Source organism: Cardiocondyla obscurior, linkage group LG19 (assembly GCF_019399895.1).
Source record: "Cardiocondyla obscurior isolate alpha-2009 linkage group LG19, Cobs3.1, whole genome shotgun sequence".
NCBI lineage: Eukaryota > Metazoa > Arthropoda > Insecta > Hymenoptera > Formicidae > Cardiocondyla > Cardiocondyla obscurior.
Window position 1 is genome coordinate 227742 of NC_091882.1, and position 13710 is coordinate 241451.

General features: G+C 35.9%; 5 protein-coding genes across 5 annotated transcripts; 2 read left to right on the plus strand and 3 right to left on the minus strand.

Moving 5' to 3' along the window:
• The first annotated feature begins 120 nt into the window (after positions 1-120).
• LOC139109926 (U11/U12 small nuclear ribonucleoprotein 25 kDa protein) lies at positions 121-731 on the plus strand. Its single transcript, XM_070669381.1, has 2 exons — positions 121-390; positions 475-731. Exons 1-2 carry the CDS (start codon positions 121-123, stop codon positions 724-726), a joined length of 522 nt encoding a protein of 173 aa, XP_070525482.1. The 3' UTR covers positions 727-731.
• Positions 728-1956, minus strand: LOC139109923 (distal membrane-arm assembly complex protein 2). The gene has a single exon (XM_070669375.1). The coding sequence runs from the start codon at positions 1722-1724 to the stop codon at positions 912-914; it is 813 nt and encodes a 270-aa protein (XP_070525476.1). The 5' UTR covers positions 1725-1956; the 3' UTR covers positions 728-911.
• Positions 1957-2210: 254 nt separating this feature from the next.
• On the minus strand, positions 2211-6695 carry Cyld (ubiquitin carboxyl-terminal hydrolase CYLD). The gene is made up of 11 exons (XM_070669351.1): positions 5940-6695; positions 5457-5598; positions 5153-5383; positions 4459-4634; positions 4269-4382; positions 3959-4176; positions 3673-3845; positions 3302-3598; positions 3100-3215; positions 2810-3026; positions 2211-2641 (listed from the first exon to the last, which is right to left on the minus strand). The coding sequence occupies exons 1-11, from the start codon at positions 6411-6413 to the stop codon at positions 2451-2453; spliced, it is 2349 nt and encodes a 782-aa protein (XP_070525452.1). The 5' UTR covers positions 6414-6695; the 3' UTR covers positions 2211-2450.
• Positions 6696-6763: 68 nt separating this feature from the next.
• On the plus strand, positions 6764-10312 carry LOC139109906 (nuclear pore complex protein Nup93). The gene is made up of 7 exons (XM_070669350.1): positions 6764-7191; positions 7338-7518; positions 7587-8550; positions 8621-8945; positions 9027-9383; positions 9462-9579; positions 9738-10312. Exons 1-7 carry the CDS (start codon positions 6965-6967, stop codon positions 10047-10049), a joined length of 2484 nt encoding a protein of 827 aa, XP_070525451.1. The 5' UTR covers positions 6764-6964; the 3' UTR covers positions 10050-10312.
• A 186-nt stretch (positions 10313-10498) lies between these two features.
• Positions 10499-11719, minus strand: LOC139109927 (ADP-ribosylation factor-like protein 2-binding protein). Its single transcript, XM_070669382.1, has 6 exons — positions 11541-11719; positions 11268-11369; positions 11069-11175; positions 10911-10996; positions 10716-10812; positions 10499-10639 (listed from the first exon to the last, which is right to left on the minus strand). Exons 1-6 carry the CDS (start codon positions 11542-11544, stop codon positions 10547-10549), a joined length of 489 nt encoding a protein of 162 aa, XP_070525483.1. The 5' UTR covers positions 11545-11719; the 3' UTR covers positions 10499-10546.
• Positions 11720-13710: the final 1991 nt, after the last annotated feature.

Sequence of the window (13710 nt, forward strand, 5' to 3'; positions counted from 1 at the left end):
AAGCCTAAGCGATAGACGACGTAGTGGGGATTAAATAACGTATATAAAATTTTTCTAAGTCGAAAATTAAGTTCGATTAAATAGGTTAATGCACTTCTTGTGCAAATAATAAGTAATAACATGGAAGTAAACGACGAGAACACGAAAGATATTAAAGAAGTGTCATGTGTCAAGACTAAAATTAAGTCTGAAGCCGATCAACTCGGTCATCAAGAATTAATGAAATTAACTAAGGCAACTATAGACAGTCTTATCGAATCTGAGCCATTGCTTTCGGGATTGCCTTCCGATGTCACGATAGAAGAGCTTAAATCGCAGGTTGCAGTCGCGCAAGGGCAAGCCATAACATTATTTTTAAATCGAGGGGAATTGCCGAGGCTCGCAGTAGTGGTACGTACATTAATATAATTGATAATGCTTATTTCACGATTGCAATTATCCTTTCAATAATAATTTTTTTTAATGTTATTTCAGGTACCTCCACATAACACAACAGTGCTCGATTTAAAAAAAGCTGTGAAGCGACATATGAATTTATCCTTGAAGAGAGAAAACGTTAAAAAGAAAATAAGCTGGAGACACATTTGGAAGAAGTATCATCTTTGCTTTGAAGATACTAGACTTTCTAATGATAAAGAAAATATTAAAGCTTATGGTATTACTAATAAAATAGAATTACATTTTGTAAAAAAGCGAAGGGAAAAGAATAAATTGATAAAAAGTTAACAGTATTTTTATAGAAATTATTGTATTGCTGCTGTATTTTATTTATATCTTAATGTTCTTTCAGGTAAATATCTCTCATTTATGTTGCCTGCTGATTGAGATTATATAAATAATTAAACATTGCATACATAATAAATATTTTCATACAGTTACAAGCTATGTTAATGTTTTTTAATTTTTTGGCATTAGTCTTTTGATTTTTCTTCAGGTGCAAGAATTTCACAGCTTAATTCTGGCATGCAATCTTCCAGCATGAAACAACTAAGCTCAAATGCAACAGACTTGTGATAATTTGTTACAACCAGCTTCTTCAGATTACACATTCTATACAAACACTCCAGACCCCTTTCTGTGATTTTTTCACAGCCAGAAATGTCCAAGTATTCCAGTTCAGGATACTCAGCTGAGATTTTGTCCAAGCCCCAATCATCAATGTTTTTGCAGTCTTTGAGACTGAGCCATTTAATTTTTGTTAAGCCACAGAGGTTGCTCAAGCCTTCATAATACAGATTACATCCATTGGCGTCCACCGCCTCGATCACATATTTTGGATCATAGTTTTCAGGTAAGTGATATGAATTTTTCTGATCTTTCTCTATCCAGTGAGTACTGTTTTTGAATTTGACTCGGCCTCCACGATGAACGATAAAGTGAGCAGTGGCCAGATCGGCGCCCAATATCTCGTGCCTCTCCGGTACGAATCGCTGATCGATTCTGGCATATTCAACCTTCTGATGCTTGTACCATTTTGAAATGTTATATAAGGAGAAGTCGGTCTCTTTCGGTGCGGCCGTGGGAAACCATATGATCTTCTTAGGCTTCTCAGAATCATCCCCGAATGAGGGTGTCACTGCCTTCTTCTCGTTCTCTCTCCATAGGTGTTGTCGTTTTTCATGGTCCACGCTGTAGCTACGTGTCGCCTGGACGAACACGTTCGGATAACATGAACGCTCGTACACTTGTTTACCGAGTACGAATGCCGATCGCCTCGTTAACATTATTAGTTATAATTTTACATCGACTCAACTCAGAATTTTGATCAGAAAACGATGGCAATTAATGTGCGTCTATCACATTCTAACCCAACCTCACCTAACGTATGTATATGTATGTATACGTACGCTGAAAAGCAGATATGGCAACGGCAGCTAGCGAACGTGACTTTATCATAGCGTCGGGTGCGTAGAGTTTCACATGTGCCGCATGTATATACCGCGCCGGCCGGATTGCCGAAGATTGATTTCTTCCCGTTCCCTCATCTTCTGTCTCTGTCGCGTAAGTTACGTACGCTAGCCGCTGTCGCCGCAGAAAATATCATATTTGCTCTTCGGAGTACGTATACGTACAAATTATATTAATTTTATTTATGCACTGTAGTTGAAAAGAAATCAAGAATATTAAAAAATATGCTAAGGAAAAAGTTCATCAAGAGTTTTTTCATGATAAATAAATATAAATAAATTAAAATCTATTAAATGCATATATAATATCGATCTTTAGATAAAGGATATATTTGTGTATTATTTTCTTTCTTTGCATACGAACGTATATTCCTATTTTGTACATAAGATTTCGAGTACTCAAATTTATCTTTTTATACGGATATATCTATATTAACTTATTACGTTATTAAGAAAGGCTGTAAGCGGGACATTGCACTTTTGCAGTAATGCTAGAACTAACATTACTTAAATTTTAAGTCTTAAAACATGAGTCATTTCAAATTATTTGTACATCATGACATCTGGGGATTGATACATGCACATATACGCATCACATAGTAAACGTTTTGCGTGTTCTGGTAAATGGCGATCGTCTGTCAATTCAGTCAAGTAATTTCCTCCCTCTTCGCTCAACCAGTAAGGAAAATCTGGACATGGCACCATTTCTGGTATATTATACCCATTTTGCTCTCCTAATAACAATAAAAGTTTATCTCAACAAAGATCGTTAATCAAATTTTAATATTTAAAAGATTTTTAACAGTAAGGTATATGATAATAATTAAATAATAATAGACATATGCCAAATAATAATTCGATAACAAATAAAGAAAGTTATTTATAATCAGTGAGAGGGATACCTTTCCTATCGGCCATAGAATCAAAAAAGCACCAAGGTGCTTCCGAACCAGGACCACATTTTACAAATGAAACATAGTGGGAAGTTTCGATGCAGACTACCGCGGATAACTCCAAGTACAAACGCGGTACAGGACAGTGTTCTTGCAGAATTGTAAACTCCATAGGTACGTTTAACTTTTTTGGTTCGTGATTTGTTCTTCGTTCGTGACGATGTACCTAAGAAAAAAGAAAATGTACAATAATATATTTTTTAACATCTTACATTTATTGATATATCATATTTACGCACTTTTTCGAGACATTGTAGACAAAAAGCTATACTCTCGAGGCCGACGCCGCATTGTCCGTAGCACTTTTTGCATTCAAACTCCGCTAATTTACCACACACTGTACATTGTCTGGGTGCTGCAAAATGATAAGTAAAAATGTTATTTTAAATTGTTTCAAATAAAAATTCTTGCTGCAGCTTATATAACATAACGATACTTAACAGTCTTCAATAATGTCAGTGACATCGAGCAGCAACGTAGGCTGTATTTTTTGATACATTTTAAATGATTTTCCAAAACGCGGCATTTGTATAATAAGACAAGAAGGTACTTCTTTCAATCTAATATTGCTGGTCAGGAAACTCTGTTCCAGTAATTGCTGCACGGTTGGTAAATTTAAATGGTCATCTTTTTCGACAAATAACTGATAATGATAAGCGTCTTGTCCGGAGCTTAATTTGAGGAATGGCTCGGCATTCAAAATTTGGGCGACTAATGACGTCAAGAATTCTTCTGGATCTAAATTTAAATATATTAAAAATTATATAATAAAACTACAAAAAATAAAATTCGTAATATTTAAAAATGTAAACCTTTTTCTTCGCTAGTAAGGCCTGATACTGACGATAATTTTTCGAGCAACGTTCTGAGCTTCATTACACGATCTGCTCGGACAAACATATTTTTTCTCAAAGGATTTACAATTTCTTCTCTCAAAACCCTTTGAACTTCTTCATACTGTGGACAATCCTTTTCATTCGGTGGTCTGAAAAGTCATAACAATTAAAAAAAAAACTTTTATTACATAGTTATTATATTTATAAAAGAATTTTTTTTTTTTAGTCAATAAATTTAATTAATTGAAGAAAAATTAATTACCGAAACAGAAGATTGTCAAATACACTCGTAAATGTGAACATGCTGAAAAGAGTAGCATCCAAATAGCATGAATTATGATGGCCTTGAATACCACGATATTTTCCACATATGCTTTCCAAATCTCCTTTAACGGAAATAGGCCGTACTATACCCGCAATTACGGAACTTTCCATATTGCCGAATTTGTCGTTATTTATGAGAGCAGATCGTTCGTCGAGCTTCGTTTGTTTATAAAAGATATATTCACAATTTATTAATCTTTATAATTAACAAATATGATAAATTAATATCGAGAATTTATTCTACTTACGTTTTCGTACTGAGAACAGTGTTCAATGTCTGTGAATATAGCTCTAAAAGGCCTGCAATGAAAATACCTGATATCTTTATAAGTTCCATCAGTACCTAAAGGATGTCCTTTATCCTAAAAATAATATAACGCTCAAGTTACGTCTGTTATTTTTTTATATCAATTTATTTAATAATTCTATTTTACTTACTAGCTCTACAGCTGCTATCAATTTACCAGGACTTGTACCAGGTGGTGTGCCTATCCATCGAATAATTCCATAATGAATATCAGAGTCCAAAAGTACTTTCACATTAGAACCTATCATTAAATCTCCCTTATTTTCTATCCTGTTGAATTTTTTAGTTTCATTCTTCTCACCATTGCCTATTAAAATTAACAGTTTGCATTGTAATGGATTATCACTATTAAAAATAATATTTTATTATATAAAAATGTGATATATAGTTCTTAATGACAATGTAAAAAAAAGTAAATAATTTTTCTGATGTAAAAATATATTACTAAAAAAGAAAAAATTTTAAAGTGGAATAGAGGTAGCATGTCAATTGCATCTTACTGTAATTCAACAAATTTATGCCTCGCAAGTCTTCCACATCACTGTACACATTTGATTCTATATCACTACTCCATTTGTGCTCCAATACAAAAATAGGAATGTTCTGCAATTCTGCTGCCATTATTAAACAAAAATGCAATAACCATAGAGCACTTTATAACCTGACGGCAGCCTACTAGGAAGTCAGACTAGCACTTTGTATGTCTATTTTTAAATACCTGAGCTATTATTAACTCCCTCTATCGCACGGAGGAAGTTCAAGTCTAGCACTAGTTAAATACCGACGGGACAAATATATTTATTGCTTTTGTGATTGTGACATTACCGCATTTAAAAAGCATGTGATCAATGGCTTTATAATTATTAACATCATTTTCAAGATCCGATTTTCCAGCTTGATGACAGTCTTTTAATATGTTCACAGATTCCTGGTTGTTGTTCTTATTATCATCAAACAAAGTAAATTGTTCTAATAAAACAGCTGGTGTACTGTCAAGCACAGATTTTTTTTTATCATTGACATAATCAGTTCCTGTATTATTTTTCAAGAACAATGCTGAAATATAGAAATAAGTAAATTATTTGAATATAAAACTAATAAAGAAACATTAATTAATAAATGTAAATACTTTTGTCAATGCCAGCAACTGAGTTGGTTTCTTTATGGGGTAATATATTATTTACAGGAGCAAATATTGCAGCAGCACTCCAATGTGTGGAAGTAAAATATTCTTTGGCTAATAAGGATGTCTGCAATGATTCCGGTTTTTTCTGTAATATAAAAATATATAGTCATGTTTAACATTATTGAATTCTATATATTCATTTATCTCATTGTTAATTATATAGCAAATTTATTTAAAAAATTATACACTTTCTCTTTATCAATTGCTAAAGTAATCACTACTTATACAGTTTTACTTATGTGATATTATAGTCACAGCTCAGAATGTTATTTACGATGATCTTAATACAAAAATAAACTATAAATACTGGCTTTATTTGAAGAGTAAAAGAAGGTACAATTTTATATGGCTTATTCTGTTTTCAATGTATAAAATCATGACTCTGTCAAGAGTGGCAACAACCAAAAGCATCTGTAGTTAATTCACCAGTAATTCAAGGCCAAAGTAATGTCCTGGTCCAAGCTGCTGCACAGGCCCAATGTATCTGACAAACGCCAATTCTTTGATGCGCTTGTTGGCAGGGCCAGAGTGATACCAGACCAGATCATTCACAGATATATTTTGTATTTGTTCATACAGAGTCACGTCGTTCACCAGTCGAATTCTCTCTTGAGGAGACTGCACAGCGAGTAGGTACTGCCAGACCTTCTGGGACACGGGAATCAGATCGTATTTGTGGCAGCGCCATTCCGTACCGCACCAGGTCTTACATCCCCCGACGGTGTCGGTCACGCGCACCCTTAACACGCTCTCCTTCAAATCCTCCAGTGCTTCTACAAGCATTCCCAGACGCAACTTGTTAATGTTAACGTCGCAAGTACCAAACGTCCGTATCAATACCGTGTCTCGCTCGGCAACATAATGTTGTAGGACCGGGGGTTCCTTGCTACTATCCTCCATGGTACCAGAGTTTATCAAGCGATCATCGCCGCACCGAGAGAAGCGTCGATCTCGTTATCGTTGACTTGCCACTGTGCTACCTGTCAAACCTCTCGACATCGTTCCTCGCTTTCCTCGAGCGTTACATCTTTATTCGGCCGACGATTTCGTCTCCTTCTTTAAATTCCTCACATCCTCCGTCCTCGGTGCTACATATTTCAACGGATCGGCGACAAAATTGGACAAAATTTATCCCGACGTTTTACACAGCGCGGATGAGCGCGGAGAAACAGGCAGAAATTCGGAGCACGGGAGCAGAAGCGAACGCTGTTAAATTGACTAGGGGATTTTCTTATACAGCCGTATGTTGTATGTATGTATGAGCGAGATCGAGACTTTGGAGTATTCTCCAGAGGGACCGGAGGCTCTTTTACGCAAAGAGACGGGAATATCTGTGTACGTATCTCGTACTTTGTGGCCTGTAGATCTTTGCCGCGAATGCCGCGTGATTTTACAAGATTTTGAAGTACTGTGAAGTGCCGCGCTGATATTCGTTAATAGAGGTTAAAATCATGGGCGATACCGGTCACGCGGATGTGTTACCCGCCGATACGGCGCGTTTGACCACCGATTCCGGATTTAGCGAATTACTGAGGTCGGCGGAACAGCTTTCCGCAGCTGTCGAGGGAAATGAGGACCTACCACAGGTCGAGAGAAATCTGCGCCAAATACTAGAGGCATCTAACGAGCTGTGGTCCCGAGTCACGCAAACAAGCACGCAGGACAACGAGGCACAAGCGTAAGTTTATTCTGATAAATTTACCGTAGTACAATTTGAAGCTACCATGTACTTCGATTTTCTGTGTGCTTGAATGTTTTCTTATCCATGCATTGTAATTATAATTGAAATATTCCGTATTAATATTAAAAAAAAAAATGTTTTAGTCACGTACTACTTGGCTCTCGAGGAGTGGACCTATCTCAGATTTCACAGAAGTTGAATTCACTTAGTGCAAGACGCACGTTCGAACCTCTAGATCCCATTGCAGACACCGACATCGTCAGTTATCTTCGAAATGAAAAAGAAAATGCAATTCTTTCGATCATTGAGCAAGTTCACAAAGATGTATGCATAATAATTAATTGCTTATGTATTTATTTATAAGAATAATTTATATTGAATTTGCTTTTTAGACATTTGAACTTACCAGGGCTCAGCAAATGGAACACATGCTGGGTGAATGGAAACAAATGCGTTTCGAGATAATAAACGCCATGACTGCGCCGTCCGGAGAATTAGTAGATTTACGCGGGACACCACAGCGTACAAAACTAGCTGGCTCAATGGTCAGTGGCCTTTCCAGTATAGAAGTCGCTTATGTAAAAGAGCTGCAAAATTATAACGATCATGTACTGAGAGGAGTAACGCGTCCTAGTTTATTCAATGCGTTTTACAAAGCTTCCGAGTCCTTTAATGATAAAAAAATTATGGACATGTGGCAAATGGTCAAGTGTATGGTTGATATTCCACCGACACCCAGAGGAGATCAAATTAAATCGAGAAGCAGCCCTGCGATCGAGCAGAGAATTGTTTTACAAGCTAAAAAGTATCTGGAAAATCGATATAGAGATTTCATGAATTCCATAATTAATGAGAATTTAATGCAAGCGAAACGAGGTGGCGTTCCAGGTACCATACCTCTGGTTAAGAGCTTTGTTGGTGTCAAAGTACAGAATCTAAGAGATTTGGAAGATGCTATGGTGGAACACAAACCATTATGGCCGTTAGTATATTACTGCATGCGAGCGGGAGACTATAAAGCCGCGCTGCAATGTCTGAATCAATGTAATATAGAATTTTTGGAATTTAAAACTGCTCTCGAAGAAGCTTGTGACGATCAATATCATCATCCAAGCAGTCGCGCCGAGTCTATCCTAAAGCTGCATTACAGAAAACAAGTACGATCCGTCACCGATCCGTATAAACGAGCAGCTTATTGTGCGTTAGTTCCTTGCGAACCAGACGATTTTCACTCCGAAGTGATATCTACAGCCGACGATTACTTGTGGCTGAAATTATGCCAAGTGAGAGATCAAGCGGACGTTGAAAATAAACTCACTTTAGATTATTTGCAAGTTACAATTTCAGAAATATATGGTAATATTAATTTTTTAGGTAACTAATATCTTTAAAAATTTTTTTATATTTTAATTAATACAATTTTTAGGAGAAACTTATTACCATGCACATGAACAACCATTTTTGTACTTCTCAATGCTGTTCTTGACTGGGCAGTTTGAAGCTGCGATAGAATTCTTGGCCACAGGCGCTGGGGCAAGGCACTTACCACACGCTGTTCATCTGGCAGCTGCTATGCACGAACACAATTTGTTGGCTGTCAGCCAAAGTGTTTTAGCGCCTCTGATAAGCGTAGATCCTGCCGATAAGTCACCAGCAAAAAGATTGAATTTCGCTAGACTAATATTGCTATATGTTAAAAGATTTGAATCGTCAGATCCTAAAGAAAGTCTGCATTATTTATTTTTATTGAGGTAAGATTTTGAAACATTTTTATTGCTTAAAATAAATTATTACAAATTAAGAATTGCGTCACACCTGTGCTTTACTTTTAGATGTATGAAGGATCCATATGATCGTAATATGTTCGCGGTATCAGCCGCGGAAATGGTAGTAGATGCCTCCCCTGCGAATCGCGCTTTGTTGGTTGGAAAGCTTGACAAAGATCGTAGACTTCCAGGAATTTTGGATCAATTTCAGATCAATACAGACGATGTAATAAATATATGTGCTGAAACGTTGTACAGAAAAGGTCTACTGGAAGATGCAGTTATGATGTATGATTTAGCTAGAAATCATGAAAAAGTTCTCAGTTTGATGTGCACGCTGCTCACGCAAGTAGTTAGTCAAAGAGGACCGCCTGGTTCTCTTAGGGCGCGATTACAAACAACAGCCGTGGATATTAGTACAAGGTACGATTTACGCGACTGTAAATTACAAAAACAAATATCGTCAAATTGAATCTTGTTACTCACGATTTAATTTTTCAGGTACAAAGACATCACAATTCAAGCACCTTCGGAGGTGGTGTCTTCGTTCTATACTTTAAGAGATCTTATGGTTTTCTTTGATCAATTTCATAATGAACAATATCAGAGCGCGCTCAGAGTAAGTTAATTTTTAGTGAAACTAGATTTTACAAACCGCGTGCTTCGTGTGCGTTATTCACTATTTATCCTTTTTTAAAAAAAGTTGTTTTACATTTAATAATTTTCGATAATGAAGGCTTTTGTAAGATAGAAGATTAAAAAATTTTTATTTTTTAGACAATTGCAGATTCAAAGATGTTACCTCTTCAAGTAAAAGAAGTCGATGAAAGAGTGAACGCTTTACGTCGAGTATCGCCTGAGGTGGCTGGCACATTGGCTGATGTTCTTTTGGCTACTATGACAATATTGTATCGTCAATATCAGAAATTACGATCGATAGAACCGGGCGATAAAATCGCGAGAGAACAACAATTGCATGATCTTCGCGAGCAAGCCCGAGCGTTAACGAGTTTCGCAGGAACGTTGCCATACCGTATGCCAAACGAAACGAACAGCAAACTTGTACAAATGGAGATTCTCATGCACTAGACACGAACACAAAATTTATATTTTAGTTATTTTAGTATTTAAAAATATAATATACAACAGTTTCTAAGATTAATTTTATTTAACAAGTTTTTTTTTATTCTCATTATATCGAGTGAGAGAGCGAGATGAGAATTTCAGTAAAATTGGTACTCTTAATTAAAAGTGTAATGAAGCTGCACGTGTTCCATCGAAGCATTACAAAATATGTAATAAAATTAAACTTACAAAAACTCCATTTTTTTTTTTCAAGTATTATATAAAATGCTGCAAATAACTTTGTAAAATGCGAAGAACATCAGTATTCGAAGTATTTTTGTATTCCTACTTGTAAATTTACGTAATTTACTAAATATTGAATTTTACAATTACATAATCCATCAGTTTTTTTTAATGCCGAAGACAATAATAAGTATTTTTAATTTAGATATCATTTTGCACCGATATATTTTGTCTTTTAGTTTTCGTCTAAGACTATTTTAATATTAATTATATCTATATTATCTTGGATTTTTGTAGTTTTCGTCATTACAGGATTTCAAAGATGTTACAGATATTCCACAGCTGAGATCTGCAACTTTACCTTCTTTCACCTAAACAAAAAGTCTTCAATAAATGCAGACAATTTATATGAAAAAACAATCTGATTAACTTTTCTGTGTAACATACCGCTCTATAATCCAGGAACATTTCTTTAAAGGCCAAGAAATCTGTTATTGTTGACAATACCTCAAAAACTTCACCTTCCAGCTCTGTCTGCTTCTCACTGAATTTTATTTCGCACACAAACATACGAAATGAGATATAATTAATTAGACAGAAATGTGCAAAATTATTTTTAATGATTATTTTAATTGTAATTACTTTAATTGATGTAGAAGAGTGTCTACTGTGAACTGTGGCATAACTTTCTTTAGATGGTTTACAATATATGCCTCTACAGCTTTATTCTAAAACATATAAAGCATGTCTTAGAAAATTACAGATTTACAAAATCTTAAAGTTTTTTTCACGAAACTCACATATTCGTTAAATATATCAGTATAAATTAATTTATTATCTTCTACAGGTTCGAAGACTTGCCAGTATTTTTCAAGAAATTCGTGCTGGAGGCTCTGAAAATTTTCTTCTAGAAAAAAAAACAAAAAAAAACGATTTGTTGAATTATAAAATACAATTCTGTCAATTGAGAACTTATTCGTCTAAAATATAATTTTGTACCTAATAACAAATCCTCGATATGCCCGATTACTTCATCGAACGAACGGTCTTCCTCGCTTCTCGAAATTTGCTTTCCATTCTCTGGACTCGATATATTTATCTCTGCTTGGAACACATTCGAATTTATTTCAACACATTTATCGATAATAAGAAGACAAAATTTATATACACGTATATGTTTGCGTTATGAACTGACAAGCGTATAGGTACTAGCGTTGCCTCATGCATCAAACAAAATTATTAAATTACTGCAATTCAAGCGAAAACACACACCCATGGTTCCGTTTCTTATAGTTATAAAAAAATAAGGCACTCTCTTAAATAACAAGTTAAAATTGCCTCGAGATCGTAATTGGGCAGTTTTCCGTGAAATTAAATTGTTTGTGGAATAATGAAAGAATAGTTTTATCGATCAGAATTTCTAGAAGGTTAGGTTTCCAAGGTAATAAAGAATACAAAATAATTGATGTGCTGGAAGAAGAATCTAACTTTATTTTACATGCGTTAGTCGTAATTAAATGTTGATTGCGGTTGTAACATTTTTATAAATGTAAATAATTTTTCTTTTTTTATTCTACAGTTTAGTCAGACGACATCGTATTGAAAAGCGCCAATAGATGGTGACACCATTTAGTTTTATGTGCTATTTAGAGCAACACTAGTTTCATTGTCAGTCAATACTCGTATTTCTAATGCTCCTTTTTATTTTCTCGCACACTCGTCATTTTTACTTTCGATCAAAAACACCGAAGTTCGTTTCGACACGCGAAATTAAAAATTTCTAAATAATTAGTGCAGTAGCATCATGTGTTGCACATAGAACTCGCGCTGGCAAAATAAAGTTCATAATTACACAACAAATGTATAATTATTTCAACGTATATATTTTTTCCCGTTGAAATTATTTTCAAACAATTACGAGCTTTCTTTAATTAAATTACGCTACTCGATAACAAGGAATTGCTGCAATTGCTAACGCAGCGGGGAAAGAATTCACGAGAAAAATCCTTCGGCCCGTTTGCCCCGTACGCGTATAACTTATAATGCTCGCAACAATTTCATACTCCATAGAGCAACTTCATAAATCGGAATCTTTACCGTCGCTCGTGCTCGGCACCAATATTTATGGAATTCGTATAAACTCGAGCGGTACCGCTTACGTGCGTCACGACGAGAAAACGCCATGACGCAAATAGAATCATGGAGCTCGTCGAATTAAATTTCAACGTGAATGTCGTTGTTGACGTATCGGGCCGGGCAAAACGATTTCCAATTTATTCGCAACATACGGAAAATTTGCAAGAAGCGTGCTAGGAGATAATACAGGTTTACTTAATTTCTCGCCCGTGCGTGATTTCAAGTAAGACAAAGTCATTTCAGTGAGACAAGAAACGTCTCTCTCTACGCATGTATCTATTTTTAATTAGCCAAATTATTGTACTGTCTACATTATTTATTTTGCCTTACGTTAAGTCAAATGGTAATAAGTCTTTGTCTTGTCGTTACGTTAAATCGCGTTTTCACTAACTCGGTAATTCTCCGGAATGAAAGTGGGATGGACGACCCTCTGGCAATTCCGCGAATTCTTCAACTTCGGAGGGACGGTGAATGCACTGAATCTCGCTCGTTTGGCGACTTTGGCCATGCCCAATTTAATCGGCAATTAGTGCACGCTGGCGGTAGAATCTCTCACGGTAAAATTTTTGATTATACGACTTGTTATCCTACTTCGATCCTCGAGTGGGAAATTGATTTATAATTGGTCTCGCCGATGTGATATCAATGTATCGAAATTTACGTTATATTTAATTAATAAAAAATATGTAAAATTTGCTCAGTAGAGGCGCAAATCGAGCTAGATTGAAATCAATGCGCATTGCTCGTGTAACGTGCGGACGACAGTAACGTTACAGATAATAATCCTAGTCCGAGTCGGCTGATCGTGCTTTAATTTAAAGTAACGTCTTTGATGGTAGCCGCCTGATTCGCATTATCAAAATTGTATACATATACATATATTAAATCCATCGATTCGTTGACACTCCGGCGTACAGTTGCGCTCGATAATTCAAGACGCCGACAAATCGTGTTAACGAAATGCCGCGGCAGTTGCGGTCTCTTGTGCATCGTGTCACTCTGACACTTGTTGGTACGCTAATTAACTAAAAGCATCGTATCGCGATAATGGCGGCGATACTAGTCGAGCATCTCCGGTTTCGCCCTTCGTGACGAGAATTCTGCGAAACTGTGTAAAACCCGTCAATTCGTCGGTGACGTTATCGCGAACTTGGCGTTGTTCGATAATTCAGGATAGAAATCTCGTTATTAACATATAACCGCGACGTAACCCGCGGCGAGGATCCTCGTTCTCCGGATCCTATCCTCGTCCTTTTTCGCGACAAGCGCATACAACGAAACGTCGGCGATTGCAAAGGTATCGGAA